The sequence below is a fragment of the Pantherophis guttatus genome, chromosome 1 (assembly GCF_059756535.1).
Source record: "Pantherophis guttatus breed Tessera chromosome 1, ASM5975653v1, whole genome shotgun sequence".
NCBI classification, from domain to species: Eukaryota; Metazoa; Chordata; class Lepidosauria; order Squamata; family Colubridae; genus Pantherophis; species Pantherophis guttatus.
The window spans coordinates 242,682,168-242,708,752 of record NC_142063.1 but is presented as its reverse complement, the minus strand read 5'-3'; the positions used below and the strand labels follow the sequence as shown (position 1 = coordinate 242,708,752).

At 39.1% G+C, this 26,585-nt stretch overlaps 1 protein-coding gene across 3 annotated transcripts in view; it reads right to left on the bottom strand.

Moving 5' to 3' along the window:
• Nucleotides 1–26,585, bottom strand: part of GRIK2 (glutamate ionotropic receptor kainate type subunit 2) — a 522,039-nt gene that overhangs the window by 188,759 nt on the left and 306,695 nt on the right. For all 3 annotated transcript variants that reach the window (XM_087882606.1, XM_034409067.3, XM_087882605.1), the window contains 3 exons: nucleotides 8,316–8,459; nucleotides 6,073–6,180; nucleotides 2,302–2,415 (listed from right to left, as the gene is read on the bottom strand). In XM_087882606.1, coding sequence (XP_087738732.1) covers nucleotides 2,302–2,415; nucleotides 6,073–6,180; nucleotides 8,316–8,459 — 366 coding nt within the window. The remainder of the gene's footprint in view (nucleotides 1–2,301; nucleotides 2,416–6,072; nucleotides 6,181–8,315; nucleotides 8,460–26,585) is intronic.

The window sequence follows — 26,585 nt, the reverse complement described above, 5'->3', positions numbered from 1 at the left end:
TGAAGAATAAGGAGCTGTTCTATATGGCGGTTCTATGTGCTTGATGAAGACTACAAATTACAAACCACTAACTAGTTAAGCAACAATTAAAAATCATTACAGGGAACTAGAATTTTTCTTCAGATTTTATCAAAGAAATGTCTATATTATTACTTTGTTATGCTGCAGAATTACCAAAAGAAAACAAATAATTTCTGTACCTATGAAGCTATTATTGTGAGATATATGATAAAAAGCAATTAAGCATTTCTGTGTTGCAGCCATGTAGACTTATGCTGTAACCAACCTGCCAGTCTTTAAGGTGGTCTTCTGAACCTGTTGTTCTTCAGAATATAAACAGGATGAGTGGCTCAATAAAAATCCAATCTGTTTTATTGTTCATATTAAGTAATGTCTCCTTCAAGTTAGGTTCGATACCCTGTAACTTCAGGAAAACATCCACACAGTATTTCTGACAACTGTATGCCAAAAATTTCTTCTTTATGTTCTTTCAGGGTATTCTTCAACTTCCCACTGTTGTTTATGTAGTCCCTGGCAATGTCCCATTGAAAAACTAAACCAAGTCTACTTAAGTTTCCAGGCCAGGAAAAATATTTCCACTGAGCAATATACATACTAATAAATTTTGATTGGTTACACATTAAAAAAAAAACAGGTGAAAAATTTACACTTGTTTATTCTTGTTAGACTTTCACTATAGTAAAAGAATATTTTTGGAAAGTATGGAGATGCATATTTCATAGATGAATGACATTCACTTTGTAGATTTAAGAACAGAAATGAATGAATTATAGCAACAGCACACTTTTCCTAAAACTAGTGTCTGTGCTGCACTAACTTGGCTTTATTTTATATCAAAAAGTGATAATTATCTGATGCTGGTGGAAAAGTATGGCGATTCAGTTCAATATATTGGAAGGACATCAGAGAGAGAAAGTGCAATTTAAGACAATGCAGAACTTAAATTGTCTTCAAACAAGGCCTTAAACAGGGATCCTTATAAGTAAGTCCATTTTTAAAAAAAGATTGTGTTACAAACATAGTTTTTAAAAAATTAAAAATTAAAGCAGATAAGAAAATAATTAAGATGGAATCATTGGGCAAATGATCATTAACATTTTGACTAAGACAGGAGAAAATTGCTCAGTTCAGAATTTGAATTGCAGGAATAACAACTTTTATTTAGCACTTATATTGCAAGTTCTATTTCTTATTTAGCACTTCTATTACAAGTTCAGATGTTTCTTTTCTGTTTTTAACACTGCATAAAAATAAAGTACTGCTTAGTTTAAGAAGTGATTGGTGGTTGCAGTAGAAATCAGGCAAGGAAAACGTTTTTCCTTTTTTTTCTATTTTCCCTGTGTGCCCTTCATCACAAAATATTTATGTGCAATAGAATCATGTAAAATATTATTTATTTATATTAGAATAAAATGCACAGTTTCAAGTCATGTCATATTACTTATTCCTGCTCCAAGGACAAATAAAAATAAAATAGCTAATAAATATAGTATAAAGAGCCTGTGTAAAATGTTTTATTTTTTATCTGTTTCAATCAAAAATGAGATGTATTTGAGCATGAAATGGCCTCTTTTTTTGGTTTGGGCACTCCATTTCAAACTTGAAACATTTCCATGATGACCTGACCAGCCCATTTCAAACATATGACAGCTATTTCAAGCTTGAAACAAATCTTTTGAACTCTAACTGAAATACTCTCTTAAATGTGGGAAAAAGAATAAAGGAATAAAGGAAAAAGAAAAAAAATCAAACTGAATTAGATTAAATAAAAGTGCTGGAGTTAAACTTTTAAAAAGTCTTAATTTTTCTGCATTTAAGGAGTTATTTTAGATGTATATTTTTTATTATTTATAAATTTGAAATTAAATCTAAACTAAATATGAGTGAGAAGTCTGAAAGAATCACTACTGCTTTTGGAAGGAATTTCTTTGCTAAATTAATATTTAATTGCATTTTAAAAATTATACACACCTCCAACTGAAACATTTTCTCCAAATCTAGCAAAACATATTCTGTCTAAATATACAAATGTTGGAAAATCACAAGAAAGTTAAATAATTAGTCAACTGAAATTATAGCACAGAAATTAAAATGGCTATCTTCATAGTTGAAGGTAAAATCCCACAGTTAATGAGATATTTCAGCTTATTCATTAATCAGTAATTGCTACATAACTATGACATACAAATGCTGATAATTATTATTTTATGCACTGTGACTTTCAGTAGTTTTCAACTATAGCTGAATCTCTGAAAACTAATTGCATGAGGGATAACTTACCAAAATAGTGGTTACAGTTAAGGAACGATTAGAAAGGGAATCAGTTATGTTTGCTGGTTTTCCTTTTTGATTCTCAGTCATATTAAGGCCACTTGCAGGATCCCAAGTTCCAATCTAGAAAACAGGATAAGAATTTACATATCATGCATGGTATCATCCACTAGAAAAGAAAAATAATAAGACAAAATTAGAACTGCAAACTCTTTCTCCTATTCTCTTATGGTGCAATCATTTTAGCAGCTGGTCTAAAATGTGATTCACTGAATTTCAAAATATGTCTAGCAAAGGGTGGCCTTTGGGGTAAAATGATGTACAGACTGTCAAGTATTTAATTTTCCATTTAAATTCTATCCTCTAAAGAAAAAAATAGTAAGAACAGCTTGGTGTATCTATATTCTCCCCGTATAAGTTATCTTTCACTGTAAACAAATCTATTCCTTTCTATTCTTCCTAATGCTATGAAAGTTCAGATACACACACATAAAGGATTCAAGTCTCATAAATTACATGTTGACACACAACTGCATTCTTCTCTCCCAAGTCAGAAAAAAAATTATGAAGTGGAAACTCACTCCTACTCCCTTCTATTCAATCACAATTATCCGCTGTTCTTAAAAATTGATGATTTGTGGCTACCACTCCAATTCATTCAGCAGTAGCCAGTTAAAGGTAATACAAATTTTTTGAACAAGAATGTATTCCAGACAGGGGTGCCATTGTTTTATAACTCAACATATTGCTTCAGAAACAATTTGACCAAATTAGATTTTCACTTGGATTCTGATACCAAATTGGCAGAATGAAATGAATTCATTCTGAATCCTAGAAATCCAATTTCTGCTGGTAAGTTTAACAGAATAAAGCCAGTTGAAAAGCTTTGACTGAATTATAGCAGCATTCTTTTTAAACCATTTCTTTTTTAAAAAACGGTCCTCCAGTTTCTATTGGAATGGTTAATTTCAGGGTCTCTTTTGAAAGCTATTTTGAACAAAAGGTACTTTAGAAAAGAAGGTGAAGATGGTGGCTAAAATCTTGCTCTGACTGTCCAAAAATAATATATAGAAAATCTCATAGTTACTGTCTCCACAGCATATTTCTTTCACTATTAGATTGGCAAGTTGGGGAGGGGGGGTTGAATATATGTGGGAGGATGCAAAAATAGCTTCCAGAAGGAGCTACTAGCCTTGTTTACATATTGCACTAAGTTGCGGCTTGTGTAACAATGTTTAATTAATTAAATCTCAAAAGGCCTTGTTGTGTCTATATGTGTATAGACACAAATTCACACATACATCAACAAATCAGTATATTCTAAAAACCTGGGTTTATAACTGGCTGTTTCCACATTGTATACTAGTTTAAACCCATAGAAAATCAAGATTAAAACTATCAGTTCCCTAGTGTATAAATTAGTACATATTCAATAAAAATAATAATAATACATAAGATGCAACATTTGTGTAACACTAATAGTTTAAAATCTTATACCTGGTCATTTTTTTTGTCTACAGACATCAAAGATACTATATAAAAATTATTATACTTGCAATGTGAATCAACAAAGTTATTCTTTCATAGTTAATTTAATTAATTAACTTTGTATGCTGCTTGACTCCAAAAACCTCTAGGTAGTTGTTGATTAGTTTCATTACTACATTCTATGGCTTTACTTTTTTTTAATTTATTTAGCAAAGAATTATACCTGCTTGACAACCATATAAAGTGTAAGCACTTTACTTCTTGTAGTTTCCTAAAATATATATGAGCAGTTCCAACATATGCTCTTTGCTGTAATGGGATTACAATGCATTGATGCTAATTTTAACCAGAGTTATGTTTCTCCATAAAATATTAACTTTAGCACCACATCTTTTTGAAGTTAGTTTGCTTAGCCTAAGTATTTTAATTCTAAAGCTGCCCCAAATGAAAAGTGTTGGCAGCCATCTGAACAATGATTTAGTAAACCTTAACTAACTCAACCAATCAAAAATAGGCTATAATAAATATGGTAGAAGTATTCAGAAAAGCTACAGCTAACAAATAGAATCATAGGAGCCAGGCTGGCCTTTAAATCAAGCTGTTTGCTCAATATAAGGATATTAACTAAAGCATACCTGAAAGTGGAGGGTATTAATGTAGAAAATAAGTGTTAATCTTACTTTATAGATGACATAATTTGAAGAAGCATAGATTCACACAGTTGGAAGGAACCTTAAAAGTCATCTAGTTACCATACTGTATCATATCCCCCTTCAATTTTCTGTTTCCTCAGCTAAATATTCCCAAGCAATTCCTATTTCTTAATAAAATCCCTTTTCTGAATCTGTTCAAAATGGTCTAAGTCTTGTGAATTCATCTCGATACAAGATTTGTGTCAAAGACAGAAAAGGGGTTTTGTTCAGGGTTGAAATCCAGCAGGTTCTGACAGGTTCTGGAGAACCGGTAGCGGAAATTTTGAGTAGTTTGGAGAACCAGCAAATGCCACCTCTGGCTGGCCCCAGAGTGGGGTGGGAATGGACATTTTGCAATATCCTTCCCCTGGAGTGGGGTGGGAATGGAGATTTTGCAGTATCCTTCCCCTGCCATGCCCACCAAGCCATACCACACCCACCAAGTCATACCCACAGAACCGGTAGTAAAAAAAAATGGATTTCACCACTGATTTTGATGGGATATACCTATTCAGGTCTGCAAACTGTCACAATTGTCTATACTGACATACATTTTGAGGATGGGAGTAAGCTTTTTGCTTTTTCATAAAGCAAATTTTTGGAAAAAAATGATCAACCCTATAAATAGCAAATTCCTACAAAGAGAGGGAAACATGTAGTTTGTGCATAAAGATAGGAAATAATGGAAGTTCCTCACTGCTACTGCTATTTTCTCTCTTATCTTTAGGAGATTTTTTTTAAAAAAAATAGAGTTACAAGAGTGGCATACAAATCCTTTTGATCTTTCAGCATTAATATATGTAGATGGTTATCATGAAGGAATGTAGACCTTTTCTTGGAAATGGGAAAGGAATGAGCAAACAGTTAAGGGTGACCTTGGAGAAAAGATTGCTCACTCCCGAGAAAGAGGGAGACGTGTGGGGGGGGGACTCAAAATGGTCCTTCCTTCATTATGTTTAGCATAAGATGGGACAGATAGAAACTCTGACAGGTTTTAAAGATTCTACTTGTCTACCTTATAACAATAAATAGCATTAACAGAATCCCATTGCCCGTTCATTAAATTGGCCTATCTCATGGGGCTGACAGTTATATGACTGCCCAGCTTCTATCAGCCCTCTGAGGTAAAACAAACAGCATTATCTCCCTACATATCGTAAGGTGATAAGATCTTGCAAGACTAAAAATACATCTTTCCTACCTTGCCTTTAAAATCTGGGAAGGATTCCCGCTGAGACATCCTGCTGAGACACCCCCATTTCCTTCTGCAGACTTAAGTTGACGCTTTTGTGACCATTGCCTAATCTTTGGTTCTTGTCTTCCAAGGTCATGCCCATGTACCATTACAGCTTCTATTACTTCAATATTAATGCTGTACAAGTTTTATATGAATGTAATGACAGCTGTAGTTTTCTATATACCATTTGAAAGAAAAAAATCTAGCCACCGTAGCTAATCATCATTTTTTTCCCAAAATACCTTTTAAACAGGCAATGAAATTGTGAACATTATATCCAGTAATTTAAATAAATTCATAAAGGGAAATGAGAAATATTATTCTTTTGAACTATTATCAGTTGTGAGGGAGTAATTTAAGTACCTTTTCAAGACCTTCCTCCTTCAGACTAATGACATCTAAGTCAAAATCTGTCCTTAACCCATTGGTTTTGTTGAAAGTTATCCTGCCAGTGAGACCTTCCCAGTGAGCCTAGGAAAAATAAGGGAAAAATTATATGTAAGCAGCAAGAAAGAGATAAAGAGAAATGAATAAATTAATGACTTAAAATGGAAATATTAATTATTCATTAAATTTAATTCATTTTCCTCATAGCCAATATAAAAAAAATAATATCCACTTTTTGGATTTCTGGCATTCTTCTGATAATTAAACCAACTTTTCTTTAATCTCTGCATACAATGCTTCCCATTCCTTTTCTCCTGCTATATACCACTTCCGGACTAGGATGATCTTTGAAACATTTTCATTACTTTCTTATTTAGGATACAGGCATTTTTGTTGTCTGCTGCTGTCTTTCAGCGTATCCCCAGTTATGAGTTTTATAATAACACATCTTAGCACTTTGTGTAACACAGTCCTTATTGCATTCAAAACTATTCTCACAAAATATAGTATTAATCTCTAATATTCATTTTCGACTATGGAAAATTAAAAATATGAGTTTTGCCCTAGGTAGAATCCAGCGCTGTCCTAGTAGTTTATTGCTAGTTCAGATGGATATTACTTTATTCCTTTCAAAGTGTTCATAAGAAAAAAAGCAATTGCCGCTTGCCATTGCACCCCTGAAATAACTTTTGCTAACAAAAGCATCCAATTGGATTCTAGCTACCACTGTTCCTATAGCAAGAAAAAAGGAAGAAATCAGAGTGGATCCTGCAGAAATTCTCCTATAGTCATTCCATGCGAAATCACCAAGATTAAGTAAAAAATGCATCATAGAAATGGATTGGAAGTGGAAGAAAGGGGGTCATTACTTGTATTTAAATATATACATGCAGCCAACTTCTTCTAAAGTTCCAAATTAGTGGGAACTAATTCCCACTAATTTCCCCCTTCCAAAATTTTGTTGAAAGATCTCAGTTTCCATAAAGTGGGTTATATAAAATGGTATATACCTGCACAATTAAGATAATTGCAAGTTCATTTTAAAGCTCAATAGTTAAAGTTGACCGTATTTTAGAGATATAGTCAGCTGCCAAAATAGGTGGTGGTGGGGGGGAAAGGATTCAACGTAATAAACACCTGACCACACGTATAAGAAAATGCCAAAGTAGCAAGAATGTCCATGCCTAAACTAGTGGTCTGCCTGCTGATTAACAGTCCTTGGTTTGATATTGAATGACGTTCTTGTTCAGTTTCTGGAAACAGCTAGCCATTCTCATTTAAACTTTAGAAATTGCAGACTCCAATGCTTCTCTCCTCTTGGTCAAAATTGCCTTATAAAATACAGGTAGTCCTCACTTAGTGACCACAATCAGGACTGACCACTGTAGCATTAAATGCTGTGGCCCCTAAGTGGAAAATCACATTGCCAAAACAGGCTTATGAGCTTACTTCTCCTTCAGTCATTAAGTGAATCACCATGGTCATTAAGCAAAATATCCTGTGACCATGTCTTACAATTTTACTTTTGCATGTTCTATTAACTCTGCTTGTTGCGAGCTGATTGTGAAGCATACAAATGGCAGTTATGTGACCACAAGACAGTGTGATAGTTATAGATATGCATTGGTTGAAAAGGGCAGCAATGATGATCGCATGACTGTGGAATGCTCCAATGTGAGGACTATGTGTATAACACTGACTTCAGGGTTCATCTGAATCCATATTTTTCAGACCAGAAAACAAACTAAATTCGCACTGCTGAATGCAGCATCATGACCTGTTAAAAGATTATCAGCACTCATTCTACTGCTTGAAAGTATCCATGTTCTATTTTTATATCTTATAATTCAATCTTACATTAAGTAAAATTTGAAGCTCATAAAATGTAGGCCTTTCAGAAACTGAGGAGCGTACATTGAAAACATTTAGCATGAAAACATTAGGAAAATAATATAGAAAGGCATCAAATTGCTGTAAACAGCTATTATATTTTGCACTCATTCGATTTATCATTCTGCCCAGGGATGATACTTCTCAGCAAAACATTTCCTCCTATTTATTATTTAGTTTACTGGGCACTTTATTGCTTGGGCTTCTTGGGTACAAAATTCAGCAGGAAAAAAAATGGATTGAAAATGGAGTGCACGTCACAAATCCAAAGGCATTTGCATGTGCTGAATTTCTAACTAACAATGGCACATATTTTGCTCCTGACTTACCTCTTTAATTAGATTCATAAAGCGGGTCCCAAACCTCCATGGTTTGTGCCGATTACACTGTAATGAACTGACAGTCATCTGTGGAAACTGCTGGACAGCAACTGACACCACATGAACAGCATCATACATTAAAGCTGCATCTGTCTGAAATGAGAACACAATCAATGCTGTGAAAATGACCCAGAGAAATTGCATCACAGCTAGGCAAGGAAAAGCAAGGCATACTCTTTCCACCTTACCTTATGACAGAAGAAAGTGATAATATAGTTTTCTTATTAAGCGAATACATGATGATTAAATTATGTAGTACACGAAGTACATGGTGCTACAAATTTCATCTTCCTTTATTTTTCAGTAAGAAAAAAAAATGAGAGAAAGAATCTGATTCGAACTGTGTGAGGGGATAGAAACATTTAAGACCTTACTCATTCCTCTCAAATTAGGTTTAGAAATGGATTAAATCTGTCAGGTTCCCTTGCTCCCCAAACTGTTTTCTAAACAATATTTCTAAATTTTGTTTAAATTCTTATTTTAGAACAATAAATTGAATGAAATTCTTCTTCAATAGATAGAGCTCTTGCTGGGATGAGATGATGCTTAATTTTAAGGATTTTATGTTACACTTTATATTCAACAGCATTCCCAGCAAAGGCACTTAAAAAAAAACTGATGAGAGAGGCCTGTAATTGTCATCATAGGTAGACTTCAACTATGAGAGACAAAATGAGAAAATAAATCCAGACAATCACATTGTCTGATTTGGAAAGAATTTATTTGCAAATTATGGTGGAAAATAAGTATTTGGTCACCTACAAACAAGCAAGATTTCTGCCTCTCATAGACCTGTAACTTCTTCTTTAAGAGGCTCCTCTGTCCTCCACTCATTACCTGTATTAATGGCACCTGTTTGAACTTGTTATTAGTATAAAAGACACCTGTCCACAATCTCAAACAGTCACACTCCAAACTCCACTATGGTAAAGACCAAAGAGCTGTCGAAGGACACCAGAAACAAAATTGTAGACCTGCACCAGGCTGGGAAGACTGAATCTGCAATAGGTAAGCAGCTTGGTGTGAAGAAATCAACTGTGGAAGCAATAATTAGAAAATGGAAGACATACAAGACCACTGATAATCTCCCTCGATCTGGGGCTCCACACAAGATCTCACCCCGTGGGGTCAAAATGATCACAAGAATGGTGAGCAAAAATCCCAGAACCATACGGGGAGACTTAGTTTTTTGTTTTGTTTTGTTTTATTTTATTTGATTTATATGCCACCCTTCTCCAGAGACTCAGGGCAGCTTACAATGCGTTAAGCAATAACGCATTGTAAGGTCACGTAGTGAATGACCTGCAGAGAGCTGGGACCAACGTAACAAAGGCTATCATCAGTAACACACTACGCCGCCAGGGACTGAGATCCTGCAGTGCCAGACGTGTCCCCCTGCTTAAGCCAGTACATGTCCGCGCCCATCTGAAGTTTGCTAGAGAGCATTTGGATGATCCAGAAGAGGATTGGGAGAATGTCATATGGTCAGATGAAACCAAAGTAGAACTGTTTGGTAGAAACACAATTCATCGTGTTTGGAGGAGAGAGAATGCTGAGTTGCATCCAAAGAACACCATACCTACTGTGAAGCATGGGGGTGGCAACATCATGCTTTGGGGCTATTTCTCTGCAAAGGGACCAGGTACAGGAAAGAATGAATGGGGCCATGTATTGTGAGATTTTGAGTGCAAACCTCCTTCCATTAGCAAGGGCATTGAAGATGAAACGTGGCTGGGTCTTTCAGCATGACAATGATCCCAAACACACCGCCCGGGCAATGAAGGAGTGGCTTCGTAAGAAGCATTTCAAGGTCCTGGAGTGGCCTAGCCACTCTCCAGATCTCAATCCCATAGAAAACCTTTGGAGGAAGTTGAAAGTCCGTGTTGCCCAGCGACAGCCCCAAAACATCACTGCTCTAGAGGAGATCTGCATGGAGGAATGGGCCAACATACCAGCAACAGTGTGTGCCAACCTTGTGAAGACTTACAGAAAATGTTTGACCTCTGTCATTGCCAACAAAGGATATATAACAAAGTATTGAGATGAACTTTTGATATTGACCAAATACTTATTTTCCACCATAATTTGCAAATAAATTCTTTCCAAATCAGACAATGTGATTGTTTGGATTTGTTTTCTCATTTTGTCTCTCATAGTTGAGGTCTACCTATGATGACAATTACAGTCCTCTTTCATCTTTTTAAGTGGGAGAACTTGCACAATTGGTGGCTGACTAAATACATTTTTGCCCCACTGTGTGTGTATATATATATGTGTGTGTGTGTGTATACACATACATACACATATATACATTTAATACTTTGTTTTCCACAGACACTTCATGTTTGTTCTTTGTGCATGTGAGTATAACTCTGTATCCTTTCTCAGAAGAAGCAGTAGCTTCTGTTCATTGACAAAATTAGTGAGCTGTGAAATGAATTAATTAACAATAGGAAGCCTAGAGATTACTGAATTTGTCATCACATAACACAACCACAGAGTTAACTTCTATAATGTCCTCCATACAAATTAATCCCAACTCACTTTACAATAAAAAAAAACATTAAAATTGTAAAACTACCCTTAACTGTTAGAGACCATAAGCCGGTACTAAAAGAGATAATGCACGTTTAGATGTAAATGGGTCTCCCGTGGTGACATTTCCAAACTAAAAAGGGGAATAATTCTTCTGTTTAAAATGGATTGTAGAACAACATCATGCAGTGTTTAAAACACCTGGAGTTTCTACTCACATGGTAGATTTGCAAAAACATCAGAGGCCCCAAAATGATTCACCGACTTATATTTCAAAGTGCTTTTAAGACTAATGTGAATCCATTGTGAGAGCCAAGTATCTTTTGAATCCTGACATTACAATGGTGAACATGCTTTATGTAAGTGGAAATTCTAGAAGCAGAATTTTATGCAATTTAAATCACATTCTATGCCATTTAAAAGTTAGGAAACAAGCACAAAGTAATGATAAAACAAAAGATACAAATCCTTCTAAAAATCTCTGCATTGGTACTCAGCTTTTTCCACCATCCTACCTTAATGTACAATGCAGTAATAAATCTAGACTCCAACTATTTGAGATATATGGCCTTAACAAAATTCTGCATCAGTTTGATCTAAATTCTGTGGCAAAATGCTCCATTCTTCAACCAAAAATCCCTGTATTATGCAGTATGTCTTGGGAAGCAAGATATACATTGTTCATACTCTGTTTTTCACACATACCTACTTTAATGGACTACTTTAATAGATAAGTAGGGAAAGACCATATGGTAGATGCTTCTCCTTCTAGGAGCAAGGAAGATTAAAAAATTAAAAAGAATATGGTCATGTACAGATAGTCCTTGACTTACAACCACAACTGAGCCCAAAATTTCTGATGCTAAGTGAGACAGTTACTAAGTGAATCTTGCTGAATTTTACCAGCTTTCTTGCCACAATTGTTAAGTGAACCACGGCAGTGGTAAGTTAGAAACCCGGTTGTTAAGTGAGTCTGGTTTCCCCATCAACTTTGCTTGTCAGAAGATCTCAAAAGGTGATCATATGACCACTGCAGTGTCATAAATATGAGTCATCTGAATTTTGATCACCTGGCCACAGGGATGCTGCAAATGGTCATAAGTCACTCTTTTTAGAGCCACTGTAATTTTGCACAGTCACTAAATGAACTGTTGTAAGTTGACGACTACCTGTATTACAATGGTGGCAGGAAAGAGATCAATTCTTCTCCCCTTTCTTTCCAGATGTTCTTGCTCCAACTATGGATAATTGTTAAATTTGATATTGCTCCATTGCTGTGGAGAAGTGTCAGTATGCTAATATTTTTTTAAAAAATATAAATTTTATTTTGAGGTTTCTGCTGAAAGTTTCCATGATATAATATCCTGTCAGCATAATGCAGGCAAGAGCAGCTGAACAAAGTCAGATCAGTGTTCTAGATTTTGAGAGAGCTGACTTCAACAAAGTCAAAGAATAGGTGGATTCTAGGAATGAAAATCCTACAAGGGCAAAAAAGTGCAGGATGTTTGGGAAATTCTGGAAAAGAAAATAAAGGCCCAAATAAAAACAAAATAGAAAAAAAAAACCAAGATACTCTTGACAAGACAATCCACTTCATAAGATGAAATATTCTATTCTATTCTATTCTATTCTATTCTATTCTATTCTATTCTATTCTATCCTATCCTATCCTATCCTATCCTATCCTATCCTATCCTATTCTATTCTATTCTATTCTATATATTTTATATTCTATTTGATTTTCTTTCTCAATTTGGATTTTTGTTTTGCTTTTTACTGTTTGTAGAAGAGTAAGCTTTATAAAACTCAATAAAATCATATTTTAAAAATACAGATGAACTAAGCCAAGTAGCAAAATTGAGCAATATATTTCTCCCATCTCTATCCTCCTAAGCTGCAAGGTCCCAGGATGTCCACCCAAACCCCTATCTCCCTTTCAAAAGTATCTTCCAAATTATTCAATTCCATTTTTTAAATCTCCCTTGGTTTATTTCATCAGTCATTATTATGTGGGGTTTTTTTTGTTTTGAAACATCAGCGCCATTTCTCTTGAAATCTCACTCATTTCCCCATGAGGGAGCATCTTGTCTTACTTTAATAAGTCTTACTCAAATCCAAAACAATATATTCGAGTCCAATGTTGCTCCACAGAAAGTTCAATAATCATAGTTCCTTACATCTCAGGGTTATCAATCAGTTCCATTTAAGTAGTCCAGGCAGCTTCCACAGTAAAAAGTCACTTTACTTAATAGTCTTCCTTATTCTCACAATAGAGTCTCCAGTAGTCATAACGTAGATTGTTATAGAACAGTAAGTATCACCACAAACCTTCAGATGGATATTATTTCTCATATCAGGAATTCCTAAACTTGTAGAGATATGGTATATTTTTCATTCACCAGTAAATGGCACCCTCAGCTTAGGTTTCAGCATTGTTTCAAGTCTGATAAATTGATTAATCCAAATTTAGTTCAATTTATGGAAGCAAAGTCGGCTATTCAGATAAATTCAAGTAGATATTTCCAGCATTTTATAATGCCTTTCCAAAACAATGCTTACCCAGTTTAAAAATCCAATTTTCTATGTTTTAAAAAGTCTTTAGCTTTTCTCCCCTTAATTCCTTTCTTTCAGGTCTAGGATTTTTCTCTCTATTGTTCGCTGTGTCAGGTTTCGGTGCTATCTTGAATAAACTTCATTCTCAAGTGCAAGCTGTCTAATGAATCATTTTTATTTTAAGAATAGCAATATCCGACATTTCTGATTCTAATTGCAGCCAAACTGGCCCCTCCTTCCAACCCCCTCCTCTTCCGCTCTCCAACCCCAATGTCCCATTGGCTATCATACAGATCCATCTCTACATCCCGGCACGTTCTTTTCACAGGAATGCAGCCCCCATCCTCGTCTCCCAGGAAACACTATCTGTAACATACAAAACTAGGTAAAAGTTCATCTCAACAATAAATCAAGCTTCCGCTCTTTCTGCTTCAACTTGTTATGTCAGCGCTGGAAGAAAGCCTAATTTGGAACGCTGACACGCTGCTTTAAGAAATATTCTAAGAGTCTCTTTTCCTGGATTTTCCTCTTTCTTTTCTTTTTTTCTTCTCACCCAGCTCCAGTCACTATTCATTTACACTACTCCTGCACATTCCTCTGTTGTCTCGGCTGTCCCAGCTTCATGGCAGGCATGATGGCTGCCTCTTCTCCTCGTTGTGGATGAGAGGGAAGAAGCTCTGGGTCAACCAGGAGAGTTGCTCCTCTCTGCGACCTGCAGGGCACCCCTCTTTTCTTCACCGCCCCTACAGGGTGGCTTTAGCTCCTTTTGGAGCCCTCCAACAGGGACAACTCAGCATGGGAGTGCGGAGACCCGCTCCTCACCTCTGATCTTGCACTGATGTCAACAGGAAGTCCAATTCACTATGTAACTATAGCTATCTCTAGAAAAAGGTTTGAGTAAGGGAAATGAATGATATGCATTCCACTAGATATTGAATTTACAGAGTTACATAATAACAGAGTTTCAGGACCTTGGAAGTCTTCTAGTCCGACCTGCTGCTTAAGCAGAAGACCCTATATGATTCCAGACAAATGGCTGTCCAATCTCTTCTTTTAGCCTTCATGTGAAAGAAATATATTGCCTTAATTTACAAATGAAGGCATGTTATTTATTTATTTATTTATTTGTTTGTTTATTTATTTATTTATTTATTAGAACTATTTCATCTTGCACAATTAAAAATGTCATAGCTAATACTCCCTCCTTTTATTTTCCCCACAACCATAATTCTGTGAGATGGATTGGTCTGAGAAAAAGTGACTTTATTATCTATCTTTCTTTCTGTCTGCTTGCCTGCCTGTCTGCCTGCCTGACTTTCTATCTAACTCATTGTAATGATATGTTGAATGCAGAAGTCATGGGATGAACAATCCCTTCTAATGAAAAATGCCAAATTTGCAACAGATGTAAGTATAGTTTAGAACTGACTACATCAATAGTCCAACTGATATACAAAACGTACTACTTAATAGATCTCTGTTATTGAAGCTCATCCTTCAGGGATAATGTTGGATAACACAAAATGTATGAGTATTAGTTATGCATTCATTATGAAAATTAATCTCTTGAAAGACTATAAAGAAAGAACAATCCAATTTGTTTGCTGGAATTAGATAACACAGACTTGTTATGGTTTCAACATTATTTCAACTTTCTGCTTATAGTACAGTACTGAGAAAGCCATTAGCTAGCTGTTAACTCCCTCTAGCAGATAAGAATTCATGTTGATTAATTGTTTCTGGATTCAACTGAGATATTACATAGATCTTCAAAGTGGTGCTTTACTTTAATGGAGATTTTAAGTGCCTCCATAAAGTCCTTCAAGTGACTAAGTGCTGCCACTTTGCCGTAGTTGACAAAACTGCTTGTGTGCATGCACAAAAGCTATTGGTGAGGTGGATCAGATGATTGAGGCCCATGCCTCAAAATATTCATCAAGACAAAGGAAAGAGCCTCTGCAAGATACTAGAAAAATCTCAAGAAGGAATAATATACTTCTGTAAGAAAAAGCACTTCCTTAAGTTGTGTTGCTCCCCCCCCCCCGAGTAGAGGAAACTAGAAAACAACTTCACAGGAGAATCAGATGGTCTTAAGATGGTCTTATTGACATGGGCTATAAATGACAGAATTTTGATTATGCTCCCCTCCTTCCAGTGAATCAACGAGGCACTTGCATGGGCTACTTCCAAATATTATTTTGTTGCTGAAGATCTGAATTTTGTTTCAACTCCTTTTGCTTGGGTAATGGTTCTTGCTTATTTTTTCCAAATCACCTCCTTTAACTCTCTACAGGTGGTCACTCTTTTAATACTGTATATTGAAATTACATTACTTGTATGCATGGTGCAACTATTAAACTAAATCAAAAGTACTTCCATGATTTCAATAAACAAATAAATAACATGAAACACATTGTTTAATATGTTATTTGTAGACATTTAAAAGTTTGAAAACAATCTAAATATTTTTACTAGTAGTTTTGAGAGTTCCTTGAACTACATGACAAGAACAATCGTAAGTTTTAACAGCTGAACCTGAGGCTGACAGAAAGATTTATTGCCACATATTTTCTACCTCTGCTTGAATAGATCACAAAATTTATATATTTATATTTTCTAATGTAAATGCACAGTACTATATTGTGCAATATTTTCCTAGTTGTTTTCAGCTGGTTAATTTATAACGAAATGTTTGAAGTTAGTATTTATTTGAAGTTAATATTTTCTGAATTTATCAATTCTAATAAAATTAAGACGGATGCTATCTGAAAATTAAAAAGAATATACTTTTGAATATATATTCATATCTTAGTAAAATTTAGAGATAACTATTTTTTTGTTGCTATTTTTTTCAAGTCACTAAAGTCATTTTGGCAAAAATAGAGTCAAGTTAAGTCATTTTGGCAAAAAATGTTAGAGTAACTTTTCTGATACAGGTTTCTGGTAAGCTTTGTCACAGCAACAGAATATTTATATTTCCATAGTCAAATTAGGTAAGAACATACTGCACAGAGATAAAGCAGATTCAATAGCAGTTCCTACCATATCATTGTGACAATATACATTAAAAAAGCATAGTCTGAAAGCACAGACAAAATAAATGTGTTTAATTGCAGCACAATGTCTTTGATTTTTTGATTATGTGCCATCAAGTTGTTTTCAATGTTTAATAACCACATATATAGATTTTCTCTATGATGATCTTTCTCTAACTTGGTCCTTCAATTCACCCATTAACACTGTAAATGATTCCATCTTTGTTGCTGTTTGTCATTTTCTTCTCTTTCCTTCTACATTTCCCAACATTAGATCCTTCTCCAGAGAGTTAGGTCTTTGAGTCCAAAGTAGGATAATTTGTGCTTGGTTTTTTGTCCCATACTGGATTTATTTGTTTGATGATTTAGCAGTTTGTTTTCTTACCTGTCAAAAGTATTCCCAGGAGTCTTCCCCAACACCAAAGTTGAGAAATGTTAATATTATTCCTATCCTGCTTCTTCAAAGTCCAACTTTTACTTTCATAGACTGTAATAGGGAATATAACAGCTTGCAAACTTCTGATTTTTGTAGTATAGACACATCACATTTGAATATCTTTTCCAATAACATTATGGCTTCTCTATTAAGTATTAAGTACCAGCCTGCAGAGTATTTCTTGACTGCTTGCATCTTTATTGTTGATAATTGATCCTGAAAGGCAAAACTATCCACCACTTTGATATTGTCAGTCACAATTCTAAAACTGGTTTTCTACCTGCTATCATTAATTAGGTCTTCTTTAATCTTAGTTTCAATATTTCACTTTACTTCTTGACTTTTATTATTAGAATTTCAGATACTTTACATTTTTCGCTCTTCGAATAGTAGCACCAGGATACTACAGGTTTCTTCCTCCAATTTTAAAGCCACATTCATCTTCTTCCAGTCCAGCTTCCCTTTGTTCATACAGGTTGATTAAATAAAGGGAGAGAATATAGACTTGTTGCAATCCTTTGCCAAACTGGATATAGTCTATTTCATGTTTTTCCTGAATTGTGATTTCTAGATCTGTATGAAAATGTGCCATGAAAATGAGCTATATTTAAATCTTTGATATTTAGAAATATTTTTAATTAGATACCAAATATATTAATAAATATACAAATAATTCTGCTTGTAAAGTAATCTGAAGAGTATAGTACAGTATATAGTAGTCAAGAAGGCAAAATGGAAACTGTTGTCCTCTTTTTCAGTTTACCAGTGAAACTTCTCATTGCTGTGGTGATGGGATGTTAGTTTGACTCAGAGAATGGGGTGGGTGGGAATGATGAACTAATGTCAGTCCTATGACTTGGGAAGATCTGGAGTTGCTAGCAGCCTAGAATATATTTCAGTGCCATTAATATATTGTAACAGCATCATAAATGCTTGTGAAACATCTTCAACTTCAATTTATACTTAACCCAATCCAGAAATGCGAGAAATTTGATTTCTCAAATTTCCTATTTTTCCAGGTGTCAAGTTTATTTATTTATTTATTTATTTATTAATTAAATTTCTATACCGCCCTTCTCCAATAGGACTCAGGGCGGTGCACAGCCAAGATAAAAACAAAGCATACAAAATTTAAGAACAGTATTAAAATAATTAAATATTTTGGCCGAAATTAAGATAACCCAATTTAAAATCAATTTAAAATTTAACTCAGGCCAGCCCAGCTTGTTGAAATAAATAGGTTTTCAGGGCCCGACGAAAAATCCGGAGGTCTGTTATTATACGTAACTCTGGGGGAAGGTTGTTCCAGAGGGTGGGCGCCGTCACAGAGAAGGCTCTCCCCCTGGGGGTCGCCAGCCGACATTGTCTGGCGGACGGCACCCTGAGGAGGCCCACTCTGTGCGAGCGTACTGGCCGGTGGGAGGCTATTGGTGGCAGAAGGTGGTCTCGTAAATACCCCGGCCCTAAGCCATGGAGCGCTTTAAAGGTGGTCACCAACACCTTGAAGCGCACCCGGAAGACCACTGGGAGCCAGTGCAGCTCGCGCAGGAGAGGTGTCACATGGGAGCGCCTCGTCGCCCCCATAATCCCCCGCGCGGCCGCGTTCTGGACCAGCTGGAGCCTCCGGGTGCACCCCAGGGGGAGCCCCATGTAGAGAGCGTTGCAGTAGTCCAGGCGGGAAATGACTAGTGCCTGAGTGACTGTGCGTAGAGAGTCCCGATCTAGAAAGGGGCGCAGCTGGCGTATCAGGCGAACCTGATAAAAAGCCCCCCTGGCCACGGCCGTCAAATGATCTTCTAAAGACAGCCGTGCGTCCAGGAGGACGCCCAAGTTGCGAGCCCTCTCCGTGGGGGCGAGTGATTCGCCCCCAATAGCCAGCGATGGCGTCAGCTGGCTATATCGGGACGCTGGAAGCCACAGCCACTCGGTCTTGGAGGGGTTGAGTCGGAGCCTGTTTCTCCCCATCCAGGCCCGCACGGCCTCCAGACACTGGGACATCACTTCAAGGGCATCGTTGGGGTGGCCTGGGGTGGAGATGTACAGCTGGGTGTCATCAGCGTACTGATGGAACTCCACCCCAAAGCCACGGATGATCTCACCCAGCGGCTTTACATAAATGTTGAACAGAAGGGGCGAGAGGACCGACCCTTGTGGCACCCCACAAGCAAGGTGCCTCGGGGTCGACCGCTGCCCCCCCGTCAACACAGATTGCGACCGGTCAGAGAGGTAGGAGGAGAACCACCGCAGAACGGTGCCCCCCACCCCCAACCCCGCCAACCGGTGCAACATGATACCATGGTCGATGGTATCAAAAGCCGCTGAGAGGTCTAACAGGACCAGGACAGAGGAGCAACCCCTATCCCGAGCCCTCCAGAGATCATCCACCAACGCGACCAATGCCGTTTCCGTGCTGTACCCAGGCCGGAAGCCGGACTGGAGCGGGTCTAGATAGACAGCTTCATCCAGGTACCGGGGAAGCTGTTGCGCCACCACACTCTCAACAACCTTCGCAACAAAGCGAAGGTTGGAGACTGGACGATAGTTAGCCAAAACAGCCGGATCCAGAGAGGGCTTCTTGAGGAGGGGCCTCACAACCGCTTCTTTCAAAGCGGCCGGCAGGACCCCCTCACTCAAAGAAGCGTTAACAATCTTCTGGAGCCAGCCTCGTGTCACCTCCCGGGAAGCCAGTACCAACCAGGAGGGACACGGGTCCAATAAACATGTGGTCGCGTTCAGCCGTCCCAGGACCCTGTCCATGTCCTCGGGAGCCACAGGATCGAACTCCCCCCAGATAACACTCTCAAGACCGGCCTCAGTCATCCCGTCCGGACATACCCAGTCAGAGGCCAGTCCTTCCCGAATCTGAGCGATTTTGTCATACAGATACTGCACAAAGTCCTCGGCTCGGCCCTGCAAGGGGTCATCCCGCGCTTCCAGATGGAGGAGGGAGCGGGTCACCCTAAACAGGGCGGCCGGGCGATTATCTGATGACGCGATAAGAGCGGCAAAATAACTAGATTTCGCCGCTTTTATCGCCACTAGGTAGGTCTTAATATGAGACCTCGCCAGTGTTCGGTCGGATTCGGAGCGACTGGTCCTCCAACTACTCTCCAGGCGTCTTTTCCGGCGCTTCATCTCCCTAAGCTCCTCGGAGAACCAAGGAGCTAGGTGAGTTCGGTGCCGGGTCAGAGGCCGCAAAGGCACGACACGGTCCAAGGCCCCGGCAGCCGCACTATCCCAGGCGGCCACCAGGTCCTCAGTCGAGTCGTGAGCCAGAGTCTCAGGAAATGGCCCAAGCTCCATCTGGAACCTATCAGGGTCCATCAGGCGCCTGGGGCGGAACCACCTGGTCGGTCCCGCCTCCCTGCGGCGGGGTGCGGCGGTTAGAAAGTCCAGTCGAAGGAGCGAGTGGTCAGACCATGACAAGGGTTCGATGACTATATCCCCTGTATCAAGGCCACTCAACCACTGACCAGAGACAAAAACTAAGTCCAGAGTGTGTCCACCCGTGTGAGTGGGGTCATGAATTAACTGAGTAAGGTCCATGGCCGTCATGGAAGCCATGAACTCTCGAGCCACCTCAGACGTTTCGCCGACAGATGGCAAGTTGAAATCCCCCATGACTAAAAGTCTGGGGGTACCAACCGCCACCTCAGCTATGACGTTGAGCAGCTCGAGCAGGGCCGTTGCCACGCGGCAGGGAGCCAGGTACGTGATCAACAAGCCCATCTGTACTCCACGACCCCACCTCACAAAAAGGGACTCACATCCGGCTATCTGTGGAACAGTGGTCTCCCTCGGATCAAGACTTTCCTTTATAATAACCGCCACCCCCCCGCCCCTGCCCTGAGCTCTCGGCTGATGGAATGCTCGGAAACCTGGTGGGCACATATCCACGAGGGGAACCCCCCCCTCATGGCCCAACCAGGTCTCCGTAATACCTGCCAGGTCCGCTCCCCCCTCCTGAATAAGATCGCAAATGAGGGGGGCTTTATTTACCACGGACCTGGCATTGCACGACAGCAGCCGAAGGCTCGGGCCCTGAGAGTCTGAACAGCCTGGGATACGAGAAGGGCTATGGGGACCGGGGCGTGCCACCGCTCGAAGATAGCGAGTGCGCGCCCCCACTACATGATGCGGCCCCCTGCTCCCACCATATCTGCCCCTCCCACTCAACACATTGATAGAAAAGCCCTCGACAGAATGGACTCTGATGTCCCCCTTACCCCCGGAATCTACACCCTCCGTGGCCCCACTAACAGCTGGGCCGGACCCCTCCCCCCGTGGGTTAACCCCCAAACCCACACAACCCTCCCGCCCCTTAAAATCCCTTAAAAATCTATCAAAAAGTTTCCCTAAAAAACCCCTTAATCCCCTTTTTGCAGCATGCCACCTCTCGGGGTGCCAAAGCCCGTCATAAAGGTAGGCCCTTGATAAAGTGGAGGGCCACACCTGCGAGAGGGGGGAGTCTCGCAGAATAAGAAGTTATGTAACAGCATTACATCTTCTTCCTTTGTTGTATGAAATCCACATTCCATCATAGTTCTTGTCCCCATACCACCTTTCTGCTCAATCTGTCCCTGTTTCCCGAACTTCCTAGAGTAGATTGGAAACCTGAGACTATGTTCATACCACTATATATGCACTATCTTCCTTCACCAAAATGTTTCCTTCATAGTGCCCAATAGCAGAGAGGTCTCTTGATGTCCCACTTTCCTTCTTTACTCTGTTATTGTGAATTCTAATTATCCACAGTATTGTTTCCAGCAGCTATGATAGATGTAGAGATTTGAATAACTCGTGGATATTCTTGCCCCTCCCTTTATTCCATTTTTGCCAATTAAATAAATATAAATAAATAAATAAATAATTTTATTTCTATACCGCCCTTCTCCCGAAGGACTCAGGGTGGTATACAGCCTATTAAAAGCACAAAGACAGACATCAATTAAAAATAATTAAAATTATTAAATAATTTTGGCTCAGATTTAAAACCCCCAAAATTTAAAACACCCAATTTAAAATCATTACATTGATAGCCCGGCCTGGCGGAACAGCAGGGTCTTGAGGGCACAGCGAAATACACGGAGGTCGGAGATCTTACGCATTTCCAGGGGCAGTTCATTCCACAGGGCAAGGGCTCCCACAGAGAAGGCCCTCCCCCTGGGTGTCGCCAGCTGACATAACTTGGCTGATGGCACCCTGAGGAGACCCTTTCTGTGGGAGCGGACTGGCCGGTGGCAGGCTATTGGTGGCAGAAGTCGGTCTCGAAGGTACCCGGGTCCTATGCCATGGAGCGCTTTAAAGGTGGTGACCAGCACCTTGAATCGCACCTGCAACACCACTGGGAGCCAGTGCAGCTCACGCAGGACGGGTATCACATGAGCACAATGAGTTGCACCCATAACCACCTGCGCGGCCGCACTTTGGACCTGTTGGAGCCTCCTAGTGCTCTTCAAGGGGAGCCCCATGTAGAGAGCATTACAGTAGTCCAGCTGGGAGGTGACAAGGGCGTGAGTGACCGTGCGCAAGGCATCCCAGTCCAGAAAGGGCTGCAACTGGCAAATCAGGTAAACTTGATAGAAAGCCCCCCTGGCCACAGCTGTAATATGCTCTTCTAAAGACAGCTGTGCATCCAGGAAGACACCCAGATTGCAAGCCCTCTCTGTGGGGGGCAGAGATTCACCCCCAATAGTCAGCGATAGCACCAGCCATGTTTTGATGCTTAATAAATATAAAGCTTTTTTTTTTTTTCTAGTACTGCACACACATTGACTTGAAGTTGCTGGATGCAAACTAATCTTGAAATTTCACCACAGTAATTTTCCAACATTAATTTCATCTAATATAAGACGTGTAATAAAATTAATATAATGTTTCAGGGTTGCACTACCTAGAGTTACAAAGGTGCTTTTTTTCCCCCCAAAAGGCATCTGGACCATTTTTTTTTCCTTAAGAAAGAAGAACACATACATATCCTTCCTTCCTTCCACCATCAGAATTGGTGATATTTCTTGGATGAGGAGCAAATCATTTTCTTCTTCCTCCTCTAAAAGTCCAATTGCCTTTTGAAGAAAAAAGGCATCTTTGAGACAACTGTGACCTGGATGACTGAGAATCTCCACCTAGACACCTAGAACCACATGTTACTTCCTTCAGATGCAGCCCTTTCAAACACTGCTGCCAAATTGTAATTCAAACAAGACTGAATGCATGAAAAAGACATGCATATTATTCTGCTCTTAAAACATACTCAGTTAAGTAATAGTAATTACAAAGATTGCCAGCCTAAAGGAACAAGTTGTCCTGCATCTCCATGGTGTAATAAAATATATAGTCCCTGGAATAATTTCTCTTAATTCTCACCGACTCCCGCATCCATTTTGCTGAGTGAGATTTAATAAATCTTCTGGTCTCAGATTAAATTTCACTGTTTTATGAACTGTAAAATTGCACTATATGCCTATTAAAGCTGGTGTTCTCTCACTTCTTGACACATTTAAAAACTCCGCCCTAGGGTGTAATTAAACAAGCAGAAAAGATTTTATTTTCATTACTGCAGTTTATCCCAACTGGGGGCAAAATATGAATATCAGCAAGCTTTCAAACAATAAAAAATACACACTTTCTAATTTGACCCAAGTAGAAAACAGCTATTTTTGAGGGGTAGATTTTTTCATTAATATTAATATTGACATCATAGGCAACATTATTTTAAGAATACAAATATTTACCCAGTGAATCCTAAGAAATTTGTAAATTTAAGATAATGTATGTTGCAAAATTTTAACTACAAAAAATGTCTTCATATCCTCAGTATTTGGAAAAATTGAGACAAAGCATAATGAAAAGAAATGTCTCCTTTTAAAAGAACTAATGACTGGATTATCAGAAAGAGGCTGGTAGCCTCTTTTCTGACAAATCCATTTTATTAAAAGCCATAATTTTAATAAGATGCAGCTCATGTCATTAGATTTATTTATTTATTTATTTATTTATTTATTTATTTATTTATTTATTATTGCGATTTATATGCCGCCATTCTCCCGAGGGACTCAGGGCGGCTTACAAAAACAATATCCAATACAAATCACAACGAAATTAAAATCAACAACCCAATTAAAACAGTTTAAAATTATAGCAATGTACACCCATGGCGGATCAGCTAAATTGATGAAAGAGCCATGTCTTCAACTCACGATGGAAGGAAAGGAGGTCGGGGGCTGTCCTGAGCTCAGCGGGCAAATCATTCCAGAAGGTCAGGGCTCCCACAGAGAATGCTCTCCTCCTGGGGGCCATCAGCCGACATTGTTTGGCTGAAGGCACCCTGAGGAGGCCCACTCTGTGAGAGTGCATGGGACGGTGGGAGAGCGGCTGGAGGTGGTGCTGCAAGTACCCCGGGCCTAAACCATGAAGGGCTTTATAGGTAAGCACCAGCATCTTGAAATGAATCCGGAACGCCACTGGCAGCCAGTGCAGCTCGCGCAGGAGAGGTGTTACACGGGAGTATCAAGAGGCCCCTGTAATTACCTGCACAGCCGCATTCTGGACTAGCTGGAGCTTCTGGACGCATCCCAAGGGCAGCCCCATGTAGAGGGTGTTACAGTAGTCTAACCTAGAGGTATACTAGGTTGGACTACTGTAAGATGTGTACAGTCTCTGAACTGTTGTAAGATTTAAATTGGGATGAGGAGGGAAAGAAAGTGGAAGGGTGGGGAAGAGGAAACCATAGATTGGTAATGAACATGGAGGTTACATCTGAGACAGATTGCAAATACCTTATCAGTCAACAGGCATTTGGGTCAGGAAGTTAGTTGAGCTTTACTGCTGTTGATGTGTTTTTCTGTGAGTAGGATCATGTTTTATCCTTGAGCACCAAGGTGTTGTGACTCTGACCTCCGAGCCCGTCTTATCGGAGGGAGAAGACTCCGAAAGTGAAGGAGAGGAGTTGGCAAGGCCTCCCTCTCCAGGACCCTCCTCTCTGGCAATGCCTCAGGTGTCTTCCGAAGGAGAAGAGATAGGCCAGGAGCCAGGCACTTCCGAGCAGCTGCAGTTAGACAGCGACGGAGATAAGTCTTGGCTGGATCCCCGACAGCGTCAGAAAGACAAGCGCATGCAGCAGAGAAGGAGGCGTGCCAGAGATTAAGCTGAGTCACTAGACCACACCTCATAGGGGATAAAAGGGTGGTGGCCATTCAGGCTTTGTGACAGACAAAACTGAAAGCTAGCAAGTCATTCTGCATTTCTGGAACTTTGTTATATGCTCTGCTTGGATTGATTCTTGTACTGGACTTGACTATTCTTTGGCTTTTGTGGACTTACTTTGATGTTTTCAGTCGGAGGAGATAAACCTCCCTTTGTAAGTAAAAACTTTTGGCAAGCAGCCACTGGGTTGCTGCCAATTCTGTTATCAAAGGAAATTCTTGTCTGCTGGTTTATTTTAACTCTTGGTCAACTGCTGGTGTGCATGTGTGAGACGGGGACAGAACACAAGGGTTGTATGTTATGGTATGCCAACCAGAGTCATATGTTGCCTGGTGTACATGCCATCTAGAGTCACCCTGTGAAATGGATGGTCAAATAAGTAAATAGTCTGCTAAGACCTTCTGAAATTGATTGAAATCTTTTGATGCATGTGACTTCAGCCATTTCTCATATGATAATGCTTTTGAACTCCCACTCTTTGATAGAACGTTCCATGACACTGAAATGCTGATACCACTTTGTTCTTGTTTTGAGTCCCAATGTCAAATTTGTGGGCTTCCAGCCATCAAGAACATAATCACTAAGGGCCAACAGTACACCTTGCAATCACACTTGTTGACTTTGTACTGAGGTTTGTCAATATATGTACCTGCAAATCAGTGGGACAGCCAGGAGCACATGTATGGTTTCCCAATATACCAATATCTTAATGGCTAGAGTGACACTTTCTTAACTCTTATTTCCTAAATCCGTTCTTTGACTTGAGATTAATTAATTACATTTTCATCAACAACTGAACTCCACCATGAACCATCAATGGAACAAGTCTACTTCTTTGATGTCACCGTAAAATTACAAAATGGAAATGTAAACATACAATATAAGAAATCTACATACTTATGTTTCCAGTTTATGCCTGAATGGACCTTAAATCTATCATTTATATGGTTTTATGCAGCAGAATAACAGATTTGGAAGGAGCTTTTGTAGTCCAACCCCTGCTCAAGCAGGAAACCCTATGCTGTTTCAGACAAGTGGCTATTCAGTCTCTTCTTAAAAGCCTCCAATGATGGAACACCCACAATTTCTGAAGGTAAGCCATTCTGCTGGTTAACTGTTCTCACTGTTAGGAAGTTTCTCCTTAGTTCTATGCTGCTTTTCTCCTTGATTGTTTGTTGCCTTGGTTCTCAAATATCAAAACACTACTATCATATCATCCGTAGACCTTGTTTTCACTAGACTAGTTATACCCAATTCCTGCCACCATTCTTCATATGTTTTAGTGTCCAGGTCCTTAATCATCTTAGTTGCTCTTCTCAACAACAGCAGCATTGTTCTCACCCACTTGACAGAGATGCTCAGGTTGCCTGACCTATACACCCACTGGGATAAATAGGCAAATCAATAGAACCAAATCAATTTGCAAGGACAACTTATTAAAAGATGACTACAAAA